The sequence below is a fragment of the Equus przewalskii genome, chromosome 6 (genome assembly GCF_037783145.1).
Source record: "Equus przewalskii isolate Varuska chromosome 6, EquPr2, whole genome shotgun sequence".
In the NCBI taxonomy this organism is placed as follows: domain Eukaryota; kingdom Metazoa; phylum Chordata; class Mammalia; order Perissodactyla; family Equidae; genus Equus; species Equus przewalskii.
The window spans coordinates 38356006-38381836 of record NC_091836.1 but is presented as its reverse complement, the minus strand read 5'-3'; the positions used below and the strand labels follow the sequence as shown (position 1 = coordinate 38381836).

Sequence of the window (25831 nt, the reverse complement as noted above, 5' to 3'; positions counted from 1 at the left end):
GAGGGCTTCATTATCGCATGTGTTCTTTCTGGCTTCTTTGATTTCACATGGTGATGTTTATCCCTGTAGACGTGAGCAGTTATAGTTGGTTCAGTTTGTTTACTACAGTATATTAATTCATAGCATGCATATATCACAAATAATTTATCCATTATTTTGTTTCTTTGAAATTTGAGTTGTTAGTTTTTGGCTAACCAGCATCTCTCTGAACCTGGTGCAATTCTGCAGGAGTTTCTCATGGTATATACCTGGGAGTGGAATTTTAGGGTTATAGTGTGCCCACAAGTCCAGCTTTATAAGTAGAGCCAAACTACTTTTTAAAGTCATTTACTAATTTATGCTCGTATAAGTAGTAAATGAGAGTTGTTCACATCCTTGCCAACTCTTGGTTGTTTGATACTTTTTAATTTTTACTAATCTGATGGAGATGTAATTCTCTCTCATTAAATTTTAATTGGCAGTCTCCTAATTTCTAATGCAGTTGAACATCTTTTCAAATATTTATTGGGCATTTTAGATTCCTAGTTTTTAAAACTCTAGATGAAGTCATTTGCTTATTTTGTTTTATAGATTTGCTTATATTTTTCTTATTCATTCATGGGAATGCTTTACATATTTTGGATCTTAGTCCTTTTATGTTCCATCTGGTCCTTTATTGTTTTTGTATGTGAGCTAAGAACAGCTTCTCCTATGTTGTGGCATATTTTTTCACTCTATGCTGCTTTCAATGTACAGGCGTTGTTTATTTTATGTATTTTATGTAGTATGTATGTACAAACCTTCTGACTTGTAGTTTTTCAGTCATGTTTAAGATGTTCTTCTCTGCTCTGAAGTTATTAAGATATTGTCTTATATTTTTTCCTAAAAACTTTATAATTTTGACTTTAAGATTCAAGTTACTTGGAATTGATCTTTATGTATAGTGTGAAAAGGAGTGATGTGAAAAATTTTGAACCCCTGGTGTGTTGACCAGTCAGAATGAATATTAACCATGGCACTGGAGCTGAGTCCTGCTGGCCTTCTCCTGTGCAAAGCATTGCCTCTCTAGTTGTGTAGATCATTGGTGGTCCAGTATTTCAACATTTTAACACTGTAGTACCCACCAGTCTTTTTTGCAAGGAGTCCAATTTTATTATTTTAAAATATGACTAACTGTAGTAGTCAGAGTTCTCCAGTAAAACAGAACCAGTTGTGTGTGTGTGTAGAGAGAGAGAGAAAGAGAGTGGGGGTGGGGGGGGGGGAGAGAGAGAGAGAGAGAGAAAGAGATTTATTTTAAGGAATCGGCTCACGTGATTGTGGAGACTTGGTAAGTCTAAAATCTCCAGAGTTGGCTGAAGACCAAGGGAAGAGTTGATCTTGCAGTTTGAGTCCAAGGGCGTCTGTCTGCTAGCAGAGTTCCCTCTTCAGAGGAGTCAGTCTATTTTTCTATTAAGACCTTCATCTGTCGGACAAGGCCCACTCACATTGTGAAAGGTGATCTGCTTTACTCAGAGTCTACTGACTTAAATGCTAATCTTATCTAAAAAGTGACTTCACAGAAACATTTGAAATAAAGTTTCAGCTAAAGGTGACATAAAATTAACTATCACAGTCTGCCCTTTGTCATCTTGGCACTCCTTAAACCATACTTAATCTCCAAATAAAGACAATAACAAGGTCATACTTCTGCCTAACATGATTAACTATTTTTTTATACAACCAGAAGCACAAGGATTCAAAGTCCTTGGGTAATGTTTACTCTTCTTGATATCCTATAACTTAAATACTATGATGTAAAGTTAAAAATACTTAAATACCATGATATAAATCTTATGTTACATAAGGCAGTAAGAGAGGGAAGAAAACAAAGATAGATGCCATGCACACACACACACACACACAAACATGTTCATAACAAAAATAAGGAGGAAATGCTCATGGTAATTACAGTCCTTGTTTCTACAACTGGTCATTTGGTTGTAGCTGGTATTGTAATTGCCTTCTTCCACAACTCATTCCATATTCCCTTTGCCTTCAGCAAGAAGTTCAGCTAGTTGTTGTGGTTCTTTACCTGGTGTGCTGACCCAAATCTTCATTCTGAGTCTGGCCATTAATAGTCCTATGTGAATTGGATTCTTATAATTTTCCACTGAGTTTAATGACAGGGCATAATAATACTAGATACTAAGAGATGCTGTAAGAGCTCTCTCATGTTCCAGACATGCTCTTCCATTGTGGAGTAGCAGTCCAGTTTCCCCTGGGTAGTCAGGATCAGTCACCTCAGCCAACGTCTTAACTCCCTTCTTTGTCTGTTGATTTAGAGGCATAACGAACTCTAAGTGGCTGGGCGGCAGTCTTAACTTTCAGTTCAGTGGAATCATTGTGTATCTTCTGGTGGAAACATTCCTCCCTTTGGAACTAAGGTCTCTAGGTCAGCAGAGGATGCAGTTGTGGGGACAGGAAGCAAAAATTTTGCTAGTGAGTCACTGTGAGTAATATTGAGTCATGCCACTCCCATTTCCCACCTTCGATTCTCCAATGTGATTAGATCAAAGGGACTAATACGTCTATTTCCAATAGTAAAGGGAGCACGGATAGTCCATGGCATGATGGGTTAATAGAGATATGCAAAATATCACCATGGGATACTTGCAATCAAACACTTCTAAGAGACAAAGTTCTGGGTGACCATATATATGATATCTTTGAACATTTTTGTCAAACTAATGAGATTTTCATTTCCCTAATGATTAATGATATTGAACATCTTTTCATGTGCTTATTGTCCATTTGTGTATCTTCTTTGGAGAAATTTCTATTCAAGTCCTTTGCCCATTTTTAAATTGGGTTGTTTGGTTTTTTTGTTGTTGAGTGTTAGGAATTCTCTATATGAACTATTTGTGTATTTTGATCTAAAGTCAGTCTTCTAGATAGCATATAGTTGGAGCATGTTTTTTTAATCCATTCTGCCCATCTCTGTCTTCTGATTGGAGAGTTTAATCCAGTACATTTAAAGTAATTACAGGTAAGTAATTACTGTCATTTGGTTATTTGTTTTCCATGTTCATTATAGATTTCTTCTTCCTAATTTTCTGCATTAGTGTCATCTTTTGCTTTTAGTTTATTTTTTTTAGTGAAAGGTTTAACTTATTTTCTCATTTCCTTTTGTGTATATTCTATAGCTATTTTCTTTGTGGTTACCATGGGAATTACGTTTAACATCTTAAATTTATGAGTCTAATTTGAATTTATATCAACTTAACTTCAATAACATACAAAAACTCTCCTCCTTTACAGCTTGGTCCCCACCCCTTTCGGTTGTTGATGTCATACAATTACATCTTCAAACATTGTGTGCCCCAAAACATAAGTTAATAATTCTTTTAAATGCATTAGTCTCTTAAATTATGTAGAAAACAAAATATGGAGTTACAAACTGAAGTTAAAATACTAGCTTTTAGACTTATAATTTTTAAAAAAGGTGTTAATCTCTTAAATCATGGAGAAAACAAAAAGTGGAGTTACAGACCGTTGTTACAATAATACTAGCTTTTCTAATTTTCCATGTATTTACCTTTACTGAGGTCTTTGTTTTTTCATATGGCTTCTGGTTACTGTCAAGTGTCCTTTCATTTCAGCTTGCAGGATCCCTTTTACATTTCTTGCAGAGTAGGTATAATGATACTGAACTTGCTCAGCTTTTGTTTATCAGGGAATGTCTTAATTTATCTCTCACTTTTGAAGGATAATGTTGCTGGATGTAATATTCTTAGGTGGCAATTTTATTCTTTTAGTAATTTGAATATATTAGCCCACTATCTTCTGGCCTCCAAAGTTTCTGATAAGAAATGTCCTGATAATCTTATTCAGGATCCTTTGTATGTGACTAGTTGCTTCTTTCTTGCTGCTTTTAAGATTCTCTCATTGTTTTAGACTTCTGAAAGTTTGATTATAATGTGCCTTGGTATGGGTCTTTTTGAATTCCTCTTACCTGGAATTTGTTGAGCTTCTTTGATGCTTATGTTCATGTCTTTAATCAAATTTGGGAAGTTTTCTGTTATTATTTCTTCAAATATTCTCTCTGTCCTTTTGTCTCAGTTCTTGTTTTAAGACTCCCACAATGCCTATGGAATTGAGTCCCATAGGTCTCTTAGACTCTCTTCACTTTTCTTCACTCTTTTTTCTTTCTGTTCCTCACACTCAATAATTAATTTACATTGTCACATCTTCAGGTTCTCTGAGTCTTTCTTCTTTCTTCTAAGTCCCTCTTGTGATGTTTTCATTGTAGTTATTGTACTTTCAGGCACAGAATTTCTTTTTAGATTTTCTATCTCTTTGTTGATATTTCCATTTTGTTCATACATCATTTTCTTGACTTTCTCCGCATCTTCCTTTGGTTTTTTTGGGCATCTTTAAGACAGTTGTCCTAAAGTCTTTTTTGAGTAGATCCACCGTCACTTCTTTTTTAGGGAGAGTTTCTATTGATTTATTTTTTTCTTCAAATGGGCCATACTTTTCTGTTTCTTTGTATGCCTTGTGGTTTTTTGTTGATTCAATTTGGACATTTGAATGTAATAAAGCGTTACCTCTGGAAATCAGATTCTCCCCCTTCCCCAGGGTTTGCTGTTTTTTGTTTTTGTTTTTGTTTTTTTTTAATTGTTTTAGGCTCACTCTGTGCCACTGATTAGCCTGAGGTGTAAACTTAAGGTCTTCTCAGATGTGTTCTGAGCCTGAGCTTTTCCTTGGGCTTATGTGGTCACTTTCTAATATTCCACATATTTACAGTTGCTTTTGAATGTTCTAGTCTATAATGTCAGCTCCTCAAAGGGGAAAAAGAGAAAAATTAAGGGGGGAAAAAGAGCATTTGCCTTTTAAATTCCGTGGAAATGACTTCAGCTGGTGGGGACGGGGCTTGCAACAGTATGGGGAGGTGCAGCAACAATGGCCATGCCTCTTTGTTTGCACCTCTGGAGTCAGAAGCAACAATCAGTGATCAGAGCACAGATCCTTGATATTTTTAGGACAGGGTCTTTTTTGCCCACCCTGACTCCTGCAAGGTACATGTAAGCTGCTCCTCAAATGCATGCATGGTTGCCTCGAATGCTGAGGGGTTGAGGATGTGTTGCTGCTACTGTACTAAGAGCTGAAACTGACCAAAATTAACCGCAATTTACCATCCAAGCCTTCCCCTAGAAATCGCAAGCCTTCAATAGGCTGCAGAGTTAGAAAATAATTACGTCAGACAGGTTCTGCCAGTGCAGTTATTGTCTAGGCGGGACATTCCTGGTGCTTCCTACTCCTGTCTTCCCAGAATCCTCCTTCCCAGAATACTTAACTCATTTTTAATGTAAGATTGACTGTGTTCTGAGGAGAAAAAGGTAGGAGAACTTAGTAAAATATGTTTGGAATTGGTATCAGCCTTATTGTTGGCAGCTCTCTTATATCCCAGTAGGATGTTCATACTGTCAGATTACTGATTCACTTGTTGCCTTCGAATATGTGCCAGTTGTGGGACGTTCTGTGGTTATGTACCTTCTTCTTTTCACTCTGATCTTAGGAATTTCTCTTGGACTTACAGGTTTCTCGTGTTCAGATTAATAGCTCTTTCTACACTTCCGATATTGAAAATTTATAGTTGCAATAAGCCATTTTGTCCTAGAATATGTCACTGTCCACTAGATTTTTTAAATCAGGACAAAATTATTATTAACTTTAAGGCTTTCAGTTCTAAAATGAAAATTATTATTCTTAATCCTATATATCTTTAATCCTATAATTCTATATTTATACATAAATTCTGATTCTCAGTTTTTTAGAGTGAAAGACATAGTTGCTTATAAAATAATTTAGGTATAAGAGTTAATTTGGACCAGTAATATCACTACTATGTAACATACAAAAGAAATTTTTTTTTATTCTTAAGAGCTTTGCTGTTCTTTACTCACGTGTCACCCTAAAAAGTCACGTGGAGTGTTTTTTCAGTGGATTGTTGCTATACACAGAGGCAGTGTTTCTTTTTTTTTTATTATTATTTTTATTGAGTTATTGATAGGTTACAATCTTGTGAAATTTCAATTGTACATTAATGTTTGTCAGTCATGTTGTAGGTGCACCACTTCACCCTTTGTGCCCACCCCCCACCCCACCTTTCCCCTGGTATCCACTAAACTGTTCTTGGTCCATAGTTATAAATTCCTCATATGAGTGGAGTCATACACAGATTGTCTTTCTCTCGCTGGCTTATTTCACTTAACATAATTCTCTCAAGGTCCATCCATGTTATTGCAAATGGAATGATTTTGTTCTGTTTTGCAGCTGAGTAGTATTCCATTGTATATATGTACCACATCTTCTTTATCCATTCGTCTGTTGATGGGCACTTAGGTTGCTTCCACGTCTTGGCTATTGTAAACAGTGCTGCAATAAACATTGGGGTGCACAGGACTTTTGGGATTGCTGACTTCAGGCTCTTTGGATAAATATCCAGTAGTGGGATGGCTGGATCGTATGGTAGTTCAATTTTTAGTTTTTTGAGGAATCTCCATACTGTTTTCCATAGTGGCTGCACCAGTTTGCATTCCCACCAGCAGTGTATGAGGGTTCCTTTTTCTCCACAACCTCTCCAACATTTGTTGCTATTAGTTTTAGATATTTTTGTCATTCTAACGGGTGTAAGGTGATATCTTAATGTAGTTTTGATTTGCATTTCCCTGATGATCAGCGATGATGAGCATCTTTTCATGTGCCTATTGGCCATCAGTATATCTTTTTTGGAGAAATGTCTGTTCATGTCTCCAGCCCATGTTTTGATTGGGTTGTTTGATGTTTTGTGGTTGAGTTGCGAGAGTTCTTTATATATTAAGGATATTAAGCCTTTGTCAGATGTATGACTTGCAAATATTTTTTCCCAGTTAGTGGGTTGTTTTTTTGTTTCAATCCTGTTTTCATTTGCCTTGAAGAAGCTCTTTAATCTGATGAAGTCCCATTTGTTTATTCTTTCTATTGTTTCCCTTCTCTGAGAAGGCATGGTGTCCGAAAAGATCCTTTTAATACTGATGTCAAAGAGTGTACTGCCTATGTTTTCTTCCAGAAGCCTTATGGTTTCAGGTCTCACCTTTAGGTCTTTGATCCATTTTGAGTTTATTTTGGTGAATGGTGAAAAAGAATGGTCAATTTTCATTCTTTTACATGTGGCTTTCCAGTTTTCCCAGCACCATTTGTTGAAAAGACTTTCTTTTCTCCATTGTATGCCCTCAGCTCCTTTGTCAAAGATAAGCTGTCCATAGATGTGTGGTTTTATTTCTGGGCTTTCAATTCTGTTCCATTGATCTGTGCACCTGTTTTTGTACCAGTACCATGCTGTTTTGATTACTGTAGCTTTGTAGTATGTTTTGAAGTCAGGGATTGTGATGCCTCCCGTTTTGTTCTTTTTTCTCAGGATTGCTTTAGCAATTCGGGGTCTTTTGTTGCCCCATATGAATTTTAGGATTCTTTGTTCTAATTCTGTAAAGAATGTCATTGGGATTCTGATTGGGATGGCGTTGAATCTGTAGATTGCTTTAGGTAGAATGGACATTTTAGCTATGTTTATTCTTCCAATCCATGTACATGGAATGTCTTTCCATCTCCTTATGTCGTCATCCAATTCTCTCAGAAAGGCCTTGTAATTTTCATTATATAGGTCCTTCACTTCCTTAGTTAAATTTACCCCAAGGTATTTTCTTCTTTTTGTTGCGATTGTGAATGGTATTGTATTCTTGAGTTCTTTTTCTGTTGGTTCATTACTGGAGTATAGAAATGCTACTGATTTATGCAAATTGATTTTATACCTTGCAACTTTGCTGTAGTTGTTGATTACTTCTAACAGTTTTCCAATGGATTCTTTGGGGTTTTCTACATATAAGATCATGTCATCTGCAAACAGCAAGAGTTTCACTTCTTCCCTCCCTATTTGAATTCCTTTTATTCCTTTTTCTTGCCTGATTGCTCTGGCCAGGACCTCCAGTACTATGTTAAATAAGAGTGGTGATAGAGGGCATCCTTGTCTCGTTCCTGTTTTCAGGGGGATGGGGTTCAGTTTTTGCCCATTGAGTATGATGTTGGCTATGGGTTTGTCGTATATGGCCTTTATTATGTTGAGGTAGTTTCCTTCTATGCCCATTTTGTTCAGAGTTTTTATCATAAATGGCTGTTGGATCTTGTCAAATGCCTTCTCTGCATCTATTGAGATGATCATGTGGTTTTTATTCCTCAGTTTGTTGATGTGGTGTATCACGTTGATTGATTTGCGGATGTTGAACCATCCCTATGTCCCTGGTATGAATCCCACCTGATCCTGATGTATGATTCTTTTGATGAATTGCTGAATTCTGGTTGCCAAAATTTTGTTTAGAATTTTTGCATCTATGTTCATCAGTGATATTGGCCTGTAGTTCTCTTTTTTCGTGGTGTCCTTGTCAGGTTTTGGTATCAGCATGATGTTGGCCTCATAGAATGTGTTAGGAAGTGTTCCATCTTCCCTAATTTTTTGGAATAGCTTGAAAAGGATAGGTATTAAATCCTCTCTGAAAGTTTGGTAGAATTCCCCAGGAAAGCCATCTGGTCCTGGGGTTTTATTCTTTGGGATGTTTTTGATTGCTGTTTCAATCTCTTTCCTTGTGATTGGTCTGTTCAAATTGTCTGCCTCTTCTTGAGTGAGCTTTGGGAGATTGTAGGAGTCCAAGAATTTATCCATTTCCTCTAGGTTATCCATTCTGTTGGCATATAGTTTTTTGTAGTATTCTCGTATAATCTGTTGTATTTCTGCAGAGTCTGTTGTTATTTCTCCTCGCTCATTTCTGATTTTGTTTATTTGAGCTTTCTCCCTTTTTTTCTTTGTAAGTCTGGCTAGTGGTTTGTCAATTTTATTTATCTTCTCAAAAAACCAGCTCTTTGTCTCATTGATCCTTTGTACTGCCTTTTTCGTTTCAATAGTATTTATTTCTGCTCTGATTTTTATTATTTCTCTCCTTCTGCTGACTTTGGGCTTCATTTTTTCTTTTTTCTCTAGTTCAGTTAGGTGTGCTTTAAGGTTGCTTATTTGGGATTTTTCTTGTTTGTTAAGATGTGCCTGTATTGCGATGAATTTTCCTCTTAATACAGCTTTTGCTGTATCCCATATGAGTTGGTATGGCATGCTATCATTTTCATTTGTTTCCAGGTATTTTTTAATTTCTTCTTTAATTTCTTCAATGATCCATTGCTTGTTCAGTAGTGTGTTGTTTAGTCTCCACATCTTTGTGCCTTTCTCAGCTTTTATCTTGTAATTAATTTCTAGCCTTATAGCACTATGATCTGAGAAGATGCTTGTTATTATTTCAATTTTTTTAAATTTGTAGAGGCTTGCCTTGTTTCCCAACATATGGTCTATCGTAGAGAATGTTCCATGTGCACTTGAGAAGAATGTGTATTCAGCTCCTTCAGGGTGGAGAGATCTATATATGTCTATTAAGTCCAATTGTTTTAGTTTTTCATTCAGCTCCACTATTTGCTTGTTGATTTTCTGTCTGGATGATCTGTCCATTGATGTGAGTGGGGTGTTGAGGTCCCCTACTATTATTGTGTTGTTTTTAACATCTTCCTTTAGGTCTGTTAATAGTTGCTTTATGAATCTTGGTGCTCCTGTGTTGGGTGCATAGATATTTATAAGCGTTATTTCTTCTTGATGAAGTGTCCCTTTAATCATTATATATTGTCCCTCTGTGTCTCTCTTTACCTGTCTTATTTTGAAATCCACTTGGTCTGATATGAGAATTGCAACACCTGCCTTTTTTTCCTTGCTATTTGCTTGAAGTATTGTCCTCCACCCCTTCACCCTGAGTCTGTGTTTGTCCTTGGGGCTGAGGTGTGTTTCCTGGAGGCAACAAATTGTTGGATCTTGTTCTTTAATCCATTTTGCCACTCTGTGTCTTTTTATTGGAGAGTTCAATCCGTTCACATTGAGAGTGATTATTGATGCATGTGGACTTAATGCTGTCAATCTGTCGCTCATTATCTTGTTTTCCCGTGTTTCTTTTCCTGTGTGCTTTAGACTACCCATTTAATACTGCAATTTCTTATGCTGGGTTTCTTAGATTTTTCCTTATCTATGATTTGTGACTCTGTTCTGTACTTTATTTTAGTGTCTACCTTGAAGTTTGTATTTAGAATCTCGTGTATAATATAGTCTATTCTCTGGTGGTCTCTTACTTACTTGACCAATACTGATTTAGACCACAAAGGAAATTTTGATGATGTCTCTTGAATTCCGGCCTTGTGATCTAGCTGGCCTGTCTGCACCCTCACTTGGATGACTGATGGGTGCCTCAGATTAGCATGCGTAGAGCAGTCTCCTCTCAGACTTGTTCCTCTTGCTGTCTTCTCCATCTTGGTAAATGGCAGCTTTGTCTTTCCAGTTCCAGAGACCAGCCAAAACCTTGGAGTCATCTTGGACCTCTCTCTTTCTGTTACTCTTCACATCCAGTCCATCAGTGAAATTTTTGGCTCTATCTTTAAAATAAATCCAGGATCTGACCACAACTGCCTGTTTCTCTGCTGTCACCTTAGGCTAGCTATTGTCGTTTTAGGGGGATTATTTCAATAGCCTTATATAGTTGGCAGGACAGCAAGAATGATTCTTTCCAAATGTAAATCAGATCATGTCCCTTTCTCAAAACCCTTCAGTTACTTCTCACTTTCTTCTGAGTGAAAGCCACATTCCTTAAAATTTCTTACAAGGATTTACAGGCTCCATCCTTAACCTCTCTGACCTACCTGCTACTTCTCCCCTAAGAGGTAGTGTTCTGGGTGCAGTTGCCCCTGCCGTTCCTCCAGTATATGGGCCTCTGGACTTTCTGTTTCCTCTACCTAGAAAGCTCTTTTCTCCGGATATCTGTATAACTTGCTAACTTCCCTTTTTTAAATAGTTGCTCAAAAGGTTATCTTCTCAGAGAGAGTATGCTTTCCCTACATAAGCTTGCAACCCCTGGTCACCAACATTCCTCATCTCTCTCCCATAATTTATTTTTCTCCATAACAATTACTAACCTCTGGCATACTGGATATTTTATTATTATTTATTCTACTTTTTTTCACCTCAGCATCTGAAACAGTGCCAGATACATACAAATTACTCAATGAATAGATAAATGAATTTATATTTGAAGAAGAGATCAAATTTGCTTTAAAAAAGCTTTTTAAATTTTTTTACCATTTAAATTTTGCTCTTATGTGATAAGAATGTATATTCCTTATGAGTATATATATATTTATTATAAAACATCAAAGAGAGTGAATGACAAAAAGTACAAATTCAAGTTAAAATTCTGTATATGCTCTCTCCTGTTAACTTTTTATTATATATCTGTTTAGAATTTTTTTTGTATATTTATTAAATATATAGCTCTACTTATAACTATCTAATTATATATAACCTCTTAAAAATATAGATAGAATTCCATTATACATACTACCTTGAAAATTGCTTTTTTACTTGAAAGTATGTTTTGGATATATTTTTTTATTTCAGTAATTTGATTTACCTCATTCTTTTTCACAGCTTCATAGTATTTCATTTTATTATTATACCATAATTTATTTAATCAGTTCCCTATTGATGGATAGTCCATGTTTTCTTGATGTGAATATATCCATTAAATAAAATCCTGCAAGAGGATTTGCTGGATCAAAGAGTATGTATATTTAAATGTTGACAGTTGTTTCTAAGTTTATTTTTGAAATATGCTAGTTTACGCAGTGGTTAATGATAGTATCTTTCCTCACAATGATGAGCATTGTTAATGTTTTTATTTTTTGCCCATACAGTAGGTGAAATATGGTATTTTCTTATTGTAATTTGTGTTTTTTAGTTATGAGTGAAGTACGTTATTTTATGCTTGTAGATCATTTGTATTTCTCTTTCTGTGAATTACTTGCTGTATCCTTTTTCTGTTTTTTTAAAAAAAATTATTATTCTACTGAATTTCTCTATCTTCTTAATTGTATTCTGGCAAAGGACTAGACAGACCAACAGACTGATGACTTATAAGGACCTTATGAGTTAGTTTCTTTAACTGCAGCTTAGAGATGGATATTTGAGAGATGAGATGACTTGCCAAGGATCACACAGATAGTAAATGGTAGAGTAGGACTTGAAACTAGGTAGTCTCTTTCTAAAGTACCCACCATTAAGTATTGCAGTTTCTGGTGATATTATTCTCCCGGTCACCTTTAGGTACCTGTGCGTTGTGTATCACACCTAATTGACTGTATAGTTCTTTCAAATCCATCCTTCTTTTCTATTCCTATCCCTTAGTTTAAGTCTTCGTTAACTCTGGTTTTGGCTCTACCATAGTTTTTGAACATGCCTCTGTTTCAATAATTAGGCCTAGTACTGTTTCAGTAATTTCAACCTCTGTGCAAAACCTTTCTTGGCCTTCTACTATCTGGTAAAGCTTTCTCATTCAAGATCTTCCGTATATGCTTCCAATACACCTTTCCTGCCTTTTATTCGCTATTCTCTGTCACTTCTATCAAGTTGAACTATTAATTTACTAAACAAGTCATGATCTTTTCTGTTTTAACCTTTCTTCCTATCATATATCAAGAATTTTGCATACTTTTCAAGACATGTATCAGATCTAACCAACTTCTTAACAGCTTTCCTGATCTACTTCTCTTTCTACCTCCAATCTCCAGCAGATGAGTTGGTTTCTGAATCATAACACATTATATTTTTTATATTGATATAATTCACATAACAAAAATTTCGCATAACATAAAATTTATCTTTTTTTATTGAGGTAAATTCACATAACATAGAATTCACCATCTTAACCATTTAAAGTGTACAATTTAGTGGCTTTTAGCATAATCAAAATGTGCCACCGTCACCACTGTTGAATTCCAGAACGTTTTCATCACCCCCAAAAGAAACCTCATACCTCTTTAGCAGTTATTCTGTTACCCTTCTACCTAGTCTTTGATTTGCTTTCTGTCTCTGTAGATTTGCCTATTCTGGACGTTTTATATAATCATACATTATATTGTCTTTTGTGTTGGCTTCTTTTACTTATCTTAATATTTTCAAGGTTTCTCCCTGTTGTAGCATTTAGCAGTACTTAATTCCTTTTTATGGCTGAATAGTATTCCATCATTTGGGTATATCACATATAGTTAACCATTCTTCAGTTCATGGTCATTTGAATTGTTTCCACTTTTTAGCTGTTATGAATAATGCATAGGCATACCTCGCAGATATAGGCGGTATAGGCATAATACCTCAGAGATATTGTGGGTTCAGTTTCAGACCACCACAATAAAGTAAATGTTGTAATGAAGTGAGTCACATGAATTTTTTAGTTTCCTAGTGCGTATAAAAGTTATGTTTATACTGTACTGTGGTCTGTTGAGTGTGCAATAACACTGTGTCTAAAACACAGTGTATATACCTTAAATAAAAAATACTTTGTCGCTAAAAAATGCTAACCATCATCTGAGCCTTCAACGAGTCATAGTCTTTTTGCTGGTAGAGGGTCTTGCTTTGATGTTGATGACTGCTGACTGGTCAGGGTGGAGGTTGCTGAAGGCTGGAGTGGCTGTGAAAATATTTCTTAAAAGAAGACAACAGTGAAGTTTGCCACATCGATTGACTCTTCCTTTCATGGATGGTTTCTCTGTAGCGTGTGATGCTGTTTGATAGGATTTTATTTACAGTACTTCTTTCAAAATTGGACTTAATTCTCTCAAACCCTACCACTGCTTTATCAAGTAAGTTTATGTAATATTCTAACTCCTTTGTTGTCATTTCAACAATCTTCACAGCATCTTCACCAGGAGTAGATTCCATCTCAAGAAACCACTCTTTGTTCATCCATAAGAAGCAGCTCCTCATGTGTTAAACTTTAATCATGAGGTTGCCCCAATTCAGTCACATCTTCAGGCTCCACTTCTACTTCTTGTTTTTCTGCTTTTTCTGTCACATCTGCGGTTCCTTCCTCTTCTGAAGTCTTGAACCCTCAAAGTCATCCATGAGGGCTGAATTCAGCTTCTTCCAAACTTCTGTTAATGTTGATGTTTCGACCTCTTCCCATGAATCACGAATGTTCTTAATGGCATCTAGAATGGTGAATACTTTCCAGAAGGTTTTCAATTTACTTTGTCCGGATCCATCAGAGGAATCACAATCTACAGCAAGTATAGCCTTACAAAATGTATTTCTTAATTAATAAGACTTGAAAGTCAAAATTAGTCCTTGTTCTGTGGGCCACAGAATGGATGTTGTGTTAGCTGGCCTGAAAACATTAGTCTTGTTCACATCTCTCTCAGAGCTCTTGGGTGACCAGGCGCATTGTCAGTGAGCAGTAATATTTTGAAAGGAGTCTTTTTCTGAGCATTAGATCTCAACAGTGGGCTTAAAATATTCAGTAAACCATGTTGTAAACAGATATGCTGACATCTAGGCTTTGTTCCATTTGTAGCCCACAGGCAGAGTAGATTTAGCATAATTCTTAAGGGCCCTAGGATTTTTGGAACAGTAAATGAGCATCAGCTTCAACTTAAAGTCACCAGCTGCATTAGCCCCTCACAAGAGAGTCAGCCTGTCCTGTGAAGCTTTGAAACCAGATGTTGACTTCTCTCTAGCCATGAAAGTCCTAGATGGCATCTTCTTCCAAAATAAGGCTGTTCCATCTACACCGAGAATCTGTTGTTTAGTGGAGCCACCTTCATCGATTATCTTAGCTAGATCTTCTGGATAACTTGCTGCAGCTTCCACATCTGCACTTGCTGCTTCCCCTTGCATTTCTATGTTAGGGAGACGGCCTCTTTCCTTAAACGTCGTGAACCAACCTCTGCTGGCTTCAGACTTTTCTTCTGCAGCTTCCTCACCTCTCTCAGCCTTCGCAGAACTGAAGAGAGTTAGGGCCTTGCTCTGGATTAGGCTTTGGCTGGTTTGATCTTCCATCCAGACCACTAAAACTTGCTCCACATCAGCAATAAGGCTGTTTTGCTTTCTTATCATTTGTGTGTTCACTGGAGTAGCACTTTTAATTTCCTTCAAGAACTTTTTCTTTGTGTTCACAACTTGGCTTTTTGGCACAAGAGACCTAGCTTTGGCTTTCGATATGCCTTCCTCACTAAGCTTAATCATATCTAGCTTGCTTTTTTTTTGGTGAGGAAGACTGGCCCTGAGCTAACGTCTGTGGCAATCTTCCTCTAATTCTTCTATGTGGGACACTGTCACAGCATGGCTTGGTGAGTGGTGTGTAAGTGTAAGTCCAGACCCGGGATCCAAACCTGCAAACCCCAGGATGCCAAAGTACGGTGCACGAACTTAACTACTATTCCACTGGGCTGGCCTCCAGTCATTTCTAGCTTTTGATTTAAAGTGCGAGACACGTGGCTTTTGTTTTCACTTGAACACTTAGAGGCCCTTTTAGGGTTATTAAGTGGCCTAATATCAATATTGTTGTGTCTCAGGGTATGGAGAGGCCCAAGAAGAGGGAGAGAGATGGGGAATGGCTTGTGGGTGGAGCAGTCAGAACACATAGAACATTTATTGATTGTTTGCTGTCTTATGGGTGCTGTTCACAGTGTCCCAAAATAATTACAATGGTAATGTCAAAGATCACTGATCACAGATCACCATAACAAATATAATAATAGTGAAAAAGTTGGAAATATTAAGAATTACATGGGGCCCGCCCCGTGGCCAAGTGGTTAAGTTTGTGCGTTCTGCTTTGGCAGCCCAGGGTTTTGCCGGTTCAGATCCTGGGCATGGACATGGCATCACTCGTCAGGCCATGCTGAGGCGGCGTCCCACATGCCACAACTAGAAGGACCCACAACTAAAATATACAACTATGTACTGGGGGGATTTGGGGAGAAAAAGCAGAAAAAAAAGGAAGATTGATAACAGTTGTTAGCTCAGGTGCCAATCTTTAAGGAATAAAAAAGGAAAGAATTACTGGGGCTGGCCCCGCAGTGTAGTGGTTAGGTCTGTGCATTCCGCTTTGGCAGCCCACGGTTCGTGGGTTTGGATCCTGGGCGCAGACCTACACACTGCTCATCAAGCCATGCTGTGGCAGCGTCCCACAAAGAAAGTAGAGGAGGATTGGCACAGATGTTAGCTCGGGGATAATCTTCTTCAAGCAAAAAAGAGGAAGATGGGCAACAGATGTTAGCTCAGGGCCAGTTTTCGTCACTAAAAAAAAAAGGAATTACCAAAATGTGACACAGAGACACAGAGCGAGCAAATGCCATTGGAAAAATGCTGCTAATAGACTTGCTCGAAGCAGAGTTGCCACAAACCTTCAATTTGTAAAAAAACCCAATATCTGTGAAGCACAATAAAGTGAAGCACAGTACAGTGAGGTATGCCTGGAAAGCAGTCACCTGTTTGTGTGAACATGTGTTTTTGATTCTCTTGGATATATATGCCTTTTTGAATATAGCCACCTTGTGGGTATGACTAGATGGCCGTGCTTATTGTACATTTATACATCTTCTTTGGAAAAATATCTTTCAAGTTCATATTTTAATCAGGTTGTTTGTCTTTCTGTTGTTGAGTTGTAAGAGTTCTTTATATTATTCTGAATACTGGACCCTTGCCAGATACGTTATTTGCAAATATTTTCTCACATTCTGTAAGTTGTCTTTTCATATTCTTTATAGTGTGCTTTGAAGCACAAATGTTTGTAATTTTGGTGAAGTCGAATTTATCTATTTTTTTCTGTGGTTGCATATGCTTTTGGTGTCACATCTAAGAAACCATTACCTAACCCGAGACCACTAAGATTTATTCCCACGGTTTCTTTTAAGAGTTTTGTGGTTTTAATACTTACAGTTATGTCTTTGATCCATTTTGAGTTAATTTTTGTATATGGTGTGATGTAAGGGGTCCAAATTCATTCTGGTGAGTGTGGATATCCAGTTTTTGCAGCACCATTGGTTGGAAAGACTACCCTTTCCCCCTTGAATGGTTCTGACACTCTTGTTGAAGATCTGTCCCCATAGATGTATGAGTTTGTTTCTGGACTCTCAATTCTGTTCCTTTCATTTATATGTGTTCTATGCCAGCACTGCTGTATTTTGATTACTGTAACTTTGGAATGTGTTTTGAAATTGAGAATTGTGAGTCTTCCAACTTTATTCTTCTTTTTTGAGATTATTTTAGCTATTTTGGGCCCCTTGCAGTTCCTTGTGAAGTTTAGGATCAACTTGTCTATTTCTGGAAACAAAAGAGTTGAATTTTTTGTAGGAATTATGTTGATTCTGTAGTTCAATTTGCAGATTATTGTTTGTTTTTTTTTTTTTGGTGAGGAAGATTGGCCCTGAGCTAACATCTGTTGCCAGTCTTCCTCTTTTTGCTTTAGAAAGATTGTCACTGGACTAACATCTGTGCCAGTCTTCCTCTATTTTGTGTGTGCGACACCACCACAGCATGGCTTGATGAGTGGTGTGTAGATCCATGCCTGGAATCTGAACCTGCAAACCCTGGGCCACTGAAGCAGCATGCATGAACTTAGCCACTACGCCACCAGGGTGGCCCCAGAATATTGCCATTTTAATAATACTAAGTCCTTATCTAACATGGGATGTCTGTCTGTATTCCTTAAGTTTTTCACCAGTGTTTTATGATTTTCGGTACACAAGTGTTGTACCTTTTTTGGATAAATTTATTCCTAAGTATTTTATTCCTTTTGATGTTATTGTGAACATATATATTTTTATATCATTTACCATTTTCCACTTTGATATACTGTTATTTATTCTTTGGTATTCCTAAGCAATTAATAAACTCTTTGTGTGGTTGTGTCTCACTTTTTACATCTCTGGAACTCAGCACAATCTTTCAAAAGTAGTGCTTAGTATTCCTCGGATGAAAGGTACCTCATGATATTCCCTGTTAGATGTGTCGGGGAGTCATTCATTCAACAAGCACTCATTGGCTATTGGATATGTTTCAGGTGGCATACTATATGTTGTAAATATACAAAAAGTAAGACAACATTCCTTCCCTTGAGATGTTCATACTTAATTGAGGAGACTAAACTATGAGAGGATAATTATAGCATAACATTCTACATGTTAGAATCAAGGTACGTTAGTTGAGGTTAATTCCATGTCTTCATTTATTTATCCATACATATATATTCAATAAATATGGAGAAATTAACTCTGTTTTGAAGGATCAGAAAATGCTACATAGAGGAGGTGACATTTGATTGGTATTTTAAAGGAGAGTGGGAGTTCCCTGAGTAGAGACTGGGACATCACGAGCAAAGGCCAAGTCTCAAAAGGCCATGTGTTCATCATATCATTATCCATAGAAAAAAGTTAGAAGTAATGCACATCTTCAAATGTAGGAATGGGTTATGTAAATTATGGACTATTCATACAGGGAAATCCTGTGCAGTCACTAAAAATCATGTAGAATATTTGCTGGAGTGGAAACAATGTTCATGTTTTATTGATAAATTTAAAAAACCTCCAAGAGAGCAAGATACTGTTTCTGTAAAACAAAAATTTATATGTAGGTATAAAAATTGTTGGAAGAACTTGTAGGAACAAGGTAATAGTTACAATTTTGGAGGGAATGCTTTGATAATAGATAGGCAGAAAAATGACTTCCCTGTTTAAGGATTAGAGCAAAGAGATGTGAAATTTTTTCATATACGATTTTGTAAAACAGAACTTTTCTCTGTCATTCTGAAGGGCAGAGTAATTCTTAAATCATGTGTTCCACTTTTTGAGAGAAAAATAGGCCCTGAGAATCCTCGTGCATTCCTTTAATTCTAATTTAATTTGTATCTGATAAAATAATTCCCAAGCCCGTGTATGTTTTTTTCTGGTGGATTGGCAACACCAATGCTTCAGATTGCATGGATGTGTTCAAATCTTGCATGTGCTACTTTGTAGCAGAACATCGCCAAATTCTCTGACTTTCCTGTTTCAATCTTAGTTCAGTATCGTCAGTTGTAACATGTGGTGTACGATGGCATTGTCATGTTGAGGAGAATTGATACTGGTGTGGTGTAGAATGAGTGGTGTGGAATACAGCTGGTAGTGTGTTCTCATTGTGCCATACTCTCCTGACCACTAGGGAGAGTGTCAGTGCGTCCTGGTCTTGTTTTCCTTCTTCATACTAAAAAGGAAGTGCAGTTCCTGGATACCCTGGAATACTGGAGGGCAGCTAGTGTCCTTCCAGCTAAGGAAGTTGTAGATGATTGGACCGGGGATTGGATAGGTGAAGAGGAAAAAAGATGATAACACTGAGGCACAAGAGGCTGTACCATGTCATTTTCTTATTTTAGCCCACTTTTGTAGAGCATGAATAAGCTATCTTTAAAAATTAGTACAAAGAATTACTCTGGTCATAGAAATAGATTGTTGAATCATCTATATTTTCCTGGAACACATTCTACTGGGTTAAATATTTTAAAAATAAATTCCTTTTCACTCTATTAAGATTTTATGATTTTTGTGTCTGTATTCATTAATGATGTTGACCTATAGATTGTACTTTCCCACTAGCCTGAGTATGGGGAACTTCACTGCTCCACCCCCTTTTTTAAAATGTATGCCCTGTAACAGAGTGTGGAAATAGAAATTACCTGTTCTTTGGAGGCTTAGTAGAAGTTTCCTGTTAAAACCTTTTGGGCCTGGTTTCCATTTGAGGGCTTAATCTTTAATTACCATTTCAAGTTATGATTTTATTTTAGTCTAGTCAGGTTCTTTTGTATCTCCTTAGGTCAGTTTTTATCATTTATATTTTCTTAGAAAATTGCCCATTTAATGTAGGTTTTCAGATTTATGAGTGTAAGTTGTACATAAGATATTCTTAAATTTGGTTTTATCAAGAAATCAGCTTGTGGTTTTTATTGATCAACTTAATATTCCCTTCCCTCCCGTACCCCAGTCCCTCCCTCCCCTCCTCTCCTCCTCCCCTCCCCACTGCATCCCTTCTGCTGTTCCCTCATACTATTAGTTCCTAAACATACTTTTTTCTTTCCACATTTTTTGTTATTTTGTCGTTTTTTTGTTTCTTGAATTCAAAGTTTAATTCTCTTGTTTATTCGTTTTTTCCTGGAAAAGAGTTGTAACAAACATGTATTTTCTACTTGCCGGTCAATAACTAGCTTTATCATAGATCAACTTTGTCAAATATTGATATTATTCTACGTATGCTTATCTTTTCTTTAGAGAAATAAAATTCTGTAGGTACTGTTGTCATTCGTTTTCAATAAGTGCATTTAAGTTTGGACGTTCTTCCCCTGAGTTGTACTTTGAACAAACTCTGCAGGTTTCGATATATAAGTGTTATATTTGTTTCATTTAGAGAAATTGAAATCTCAAAAAAAAAGAGATAAAGATAATTTCTAGAAAGGGCTTCTTGTTTTAGGTAAAACCACATGTAGTTTCAAATTCTGTAAACTTATTATCTTTATTGCACTTCTCCCTGTTGTGTAACCTCTGTTGTCCAGAAACAAAGATTTATTCACATTCCGCAAAATATTTTTCACTAAAAAGGAAAAAAATGTCTTGCAACATTCAAAGATTTTATTAGTTTATTCTTTATCCATTTGAGGCATCAATCTCTTCCTGTTGTGCTTTATGCGGCACCGCCATCTAGTGTCTAGGATACTGAAATGGATTTGTGGTCTACATTTTCTTTTATCATTTGCTTATCTGAAGCTGTGAATTAATATGTTTCTTTTTATCTGATTTCATATAAAGCCTTAAGTTAAATTAACCTGAATGCAGGAGCTCAGGTTTTGACTGAAATAAGGCATAGGAAAAATGTGAATTTCATACCTGTTTCTTGAGCTTTCTCTCCTGAAACCGCCCTGCAAGGGGCTCAGCAGTGATGCTGTGGCTTTCTCTCGTCAGATGCACTGCTGCCTTCAAACAGAGAAATGTGGACAGAGGTAGTAAAGTTGACCTGAGTGTAAAAATGTTTGAGAGTAATAATATAAAATAAAAACTCCTGGATTTTCATTTTAAATGAAGTAATCAGAATTATAATAAAAATATAAGCCACTGTTTATTTTTTAAGCCAATATTTATTGAATGCTTTCTGTGAGCCAGATATCATACTAAATACTATTTGTATGTTATCTCATTTACTCTTCACAACAGTTTCAGATGAGGAAATTGAGGTAAAAAGAGTTTAAGAACTTACCTAAGGTCACAGCTGGTAAGTGGTGGGGCCTGTGTTTGAATCAAGGCCATAGAGCCATTCTGCATGTTCCTGTCTAGTGCTAGAAAAGAGTAAACTGACAAAACTACTGTTTTAACAGAAGGAATAAACCATAGTTTTGAAATGTCCTACATCTTTAATATAGTTAAAGGTAAAAAAAGAGTGAAGCGTAATAGTGCAGTGTAACCTGTGTGATCTTAAGTAAATTCCTTAACTTTTGTGGTCCTCAGTTTCCTCATTCATAAAATAAGAATAATTATATATCTATTCCAAGTATATCACAGAATACTGTGAGAATTAAGTGAGGTGATAATTAAAAAACAAACCAGATTGCTCAATAAATTTTAAAGAACTTTAAAGAAAGGGAAATAGGGAACTTTAGTGAAGTCAGACCATAATATGTAAAATGTGGAAAGTAATACTTTCCTGATGACTTGGGGTATTGTCAGGATCGAGGCAGTGGATAAAGAAATTCTTTACAAATAGGAAGCTTTATAGCCATAAGGAACAGTCTCTCCTCTCAAGAGAGACTGTATTGCTAATATTCTTGATGATCTAGTAATCAATTTATTTAGATGTAATACTCCTTTTTGTTTTTGTTTTTTTTTTTTTGAGGAAGATCAGCCCTGAGCTAACATCTGCTGCCAATCCTCCTCTTATTCCTGAGGAAGACTGGCCCTGAGCTAACATCCGTGCCCATCTTCCTCTACTTTACATGTGGGACACCTGCCACAGCATGGCTTCCAAGCAGTGCCATCTCCATACCCGGGATCCAAACCGGCGAACCCCGGGCCGCTGAAGCAGAACGTGCGCATTTACCCGCTGTGCCCCCTGGCCGGCCCCTAATACTCCTTTTAACGTGGAAACTAACCTTATATAAAATTGTGAAATGGAGAAGGTAAATTAAAATAACAAATGCTTTTTCTGTAATTATAATTTAAACATTTAGCACCAGTTTCAGATAGAATTAAACCTGTGCCTTAGATACTGAAATTGTAGTGTATTTACAAGGTTTGAGATTTAAAAATAAAGCATAAGAGAAACTATAAAAAACACATCATTGTGTTTTCTCCCTTTGAATAGCAACATTGAAAATCTTTTGTCAACAGGTAAGATTATACATAGAGATTCCATATTTTCAGTTTCAGTATTTCAAATACCTGGTAAATTATTTACCAGTTCAATTGACTATTGACTATATATGGTTTCCTTTGGAAACAGGATGGGTTTTCTTCCTGATTAAGAGTTCATCTAAATGTAGGCATTAAGGTTTAAGGAGATATGTATCAGCAACAAGTTTTAGTATCTATTGGTGAGACTTTGTCATTAACAAAAATGAATTAAACCAATGAAAAGGTTGTTTCCCCCATTTTGTTAATACTGCTTGCAATTTCAAGATTAACTTATAGATATTTCCAGTTAAAAATATTTTATATAGGGGCCAGCTCATTGGTACAGCAGTTAAGTTCACATGTTCCGCTTTGGCAGCCCGGGGTTTGCCAGTTTGAATCCTGGGTGCGGATGTGGCACAGCTTGGCACAATAAGCCATTCTGTGGTAGGCGTCCCACATATAAAGTAGAGGAAGATGGGCATGGATGTTAGCTCAGGGCCAGTCTTCCTCAGAAAAAAAAGGAGGATTGGCAGCAGTTAGCTCAGGGCTAATCTTCCTCAAAAAAAATTTATATAAAAGTATATATTATTATGTGTGTAACCATTTGAAACAAAAGCTGTGATAATTTTACTATTCCCACTCTTAACAAAAAATTTAGTTTTCGTCAGATGCAAACAAAAATTTCAACCTACTTTTCTACACATTCTGTAGTAATACTTCCTCTTAGGCTGGGAAATCATTGTGTTTTGAGGGGAGGATTTAAAATGAAAAGTTCCCATAGTGAGTTATCACTGCTACTCTCATCCAAGTACTGGATTTTAACTGTGTCTCATTTGAGGTTATCCAGTCCAAGAGTTAGGTGTGTAAAATTGGTTGAAAACCAACGATGAGAACCAGCGATGAAAAAATAGATCATTGGAGTCACATTAAACATGCAGTTTACTTCTAGGATTCGACTTAATATGCTTGGAAAAATAGTATTGCTGTGCCTGAAACTGTGAAGGGTCTAAGATGTTACTCTACTTATAATCCAACAAGTCAGTTTGCCACAGTTATAGACACCCCCCCACACACACACCCTAACAGAAACATGAGGTCTCTGGATCAGAGGTCAGACCTTTTATTTACTCGTGGAGTAACTTGTGTTGGTTCCTTATGCCCCAGTTCTCCATGAGGTAAGGCAGTGAGAACCAGATACACCTATGTATATAGTAGGGTTTTTGCCACAAGAGACAAACTCTGAAATTATGAAACTTGAGGCTTGTATAGGATAGCTAGCACTTCTGTCCATTTGCCTCTATGGGGATGGAGAGAGGGACTTAAGCTCTGGAATGTAAACAGGTCCTCTCTGGGAAAAAGAAGGAAAGATCTCTTTCATAAATACCCTGAAATGTAAACATATGGCTATGGGGAGAGAGAAAACTTTATCTCTCTCTGGAGGGCTCTGTCTTTAGGATGCTATTCAGTCATCCTTTCACCCAAGTGCCAAAGCTGTTTGCTCTGAAAGTCCTGACCATACAGAAATGTGAAAATTTTCATGAAGCATTGCTTCCTGACAAGTGTATTAAGTTCTAGAGGAAGCATCTGTAGGATGGGAGATGTAATTCTGCTGTTTTGTCATTTAATCTCATTTCCCATGTATTCTTCATGCTGTGGGGCATCTCATTGAGCTGAGGGTGATTCTAGTGTTTACAGATGAGCAAACCACTTACTTCCTCTGGTACTCAACTGAGGAAACAGTGCTCAATTCCAATTCTGGAAGGAAAACTGTTAGGTTTATTAAGATGCATGTACGTCTCTAGCTTTTTCCTAAGAAATTTGAAGTACAGTTTTGTCAGTCATTGATACTTGCTTTATGTGCTGAAATTAAAAACTTATTTCCCTTATTACCTTCTTAAGATTTAACTCTCATATAGAGTTATTCTTCCATTTGGCATTCTCAACTCAGTAATTTTGAAGTATCTTCAGTGTTGAATATTAGGATGTTGACGGTAGGGGTGAGTGGACCACATAATATTGTGCAACATAAGTTATCTTTCATGTTTCCACAGCTACTACAGGCTATAGAGTTGAGTTGAAGGAAACTGTTTACAAACTACATGGGTATGTCATAGTGAAATTGCAACCATAATAGAACTATAAAAGATGAATAAGAGAAGAGAACTCCTTCTGTGTCCTATTTGCAGTCTGTTGATTAGGCTTTGATGAATGTTTCTTTTTTTATGTGGGTGGGATATATTTTTACCCTTCTTTACGCTAATGATTTCCATTCTTGATGCAGCGAAAGGACTTTTCTGAACGTTTGAAGGATTGCTGAATAGAGTTGTATTTTTAAAGATCCCGACAGCACTAATTACAGATTGGTTCCCATGGTGATAGAGAAGTGAATTCAATATAGGAAAAATAACTCCAAAAATAGATTTGTAAGGAATCCAGAAGTATGGGACTTGGAAATTCTGTTTTCCATTTCTTGTAGACAAAGGATTGAAGATATTGTTAAGTGGAAGGAGGTAAAAATAATTTAAATTATTACATTCATGTCCTAAGTTTCTATAGGCAAAGGTAGCCTAGTCTTTCATAGTGTATACATTGTGGTACATGTGGTTCAGGTACTGTCTAAAACATATGGATGTTCAGACTCATGTACAGGATGTCTTAAAACCCACAAAAAAACTCATTCTGAATGGTGGTTATTGAATACCTTGTATGTGCTAGGTACTTATGTAAGTGTCATTGGCAAAAGAGATGAGATTCTTTCCTCAGGGAAAACAAGCAATATACCGATAAACGTGGTAAGATAAGAAAAATCTAATACATGTTGTAAGAGTGCTTATAGGAATTCAAAGGCAGGAGAGGTTATTGCCTGTGGCATTCAAGAAAGGCATTAGGGAAAACGTGGTTTAGAAGGTATTTGGAGAAATGCCTTCAGTCTTTCAAGGCTCATCGAAGGTATTTGGGCTTCACATTTAAATTACATTCTTAGTAGGAACTGAAAAGAATCGAGGGGTTTTGAGAAGAAAGTACCATTGTCATTGTGTAATGGGAAATGGAGACAGACCAAGTAGAAGACGACTATAATGATCCAGTTGCAATAGGCTAAACCAGATGCTGAGGTCTGGAACCAGGGAGGTAGCAGCAGAGAACGGGAAAAAAGGGACAGGTGTGAGAGACCAGTTTTGGGAGATAGGAATGATTAATGAATCAAAGATGAGATCAGATCTTGACCCTGGCAAAATGAAAAGAAAGGATGTGTGGAGAGGAGTAGTAGAGGAATCGAGGATGATTAGGTTGGTCAGGTAAGTGAATGTTTATGCTGTTTATTTACTTTGGAAGTTCAGGAGGAAGAACAGAATATGTGAGGAAAGATAATATATTCAGTTTTGAAAATGAGTACTATATTCCAGTGAGACAATGTTTGTTCAGTAGTTCATCAAATAATTCGTGATTCCCACCAAATTCTAGATACTTTGCAAGATGTTGAGATAGGCACACAACTATCTCATTTTTTTTGATTATATATTAT

At 36.6% G+C, this 25831-nt stretch overlaps 1 protein-coding gene across 8 annotated transcripts in view; it reads left to right on the top strand.

Moving 5' to 3' along the window:
• The window catches only part of ARHGAP32 (Rho GTPase activating protein 32), a 318750-nt gene that overhangs the window by 145283 nt on the left and 147636 nt on the right, over positions 1-25831 (top strand). The window contains exon 1 of one of the 8 annotated variants that reach the window (XM_070623425.1): positions 22036-22094. The exons of the other annotated variants lie outside the window; for them this stretch is intronic. Coding sequence (XP_070479526.1) covers positions 22086-22094 — 9 coding nt within the window. The 5' untranslated portion in view covers positions 22036-22085. Of the gene's footprint in view, positions 1-22035; positions 22095-25831 lie in introns of those variants that run through there. 8 annotated transcript variants of the gene reach the window in all.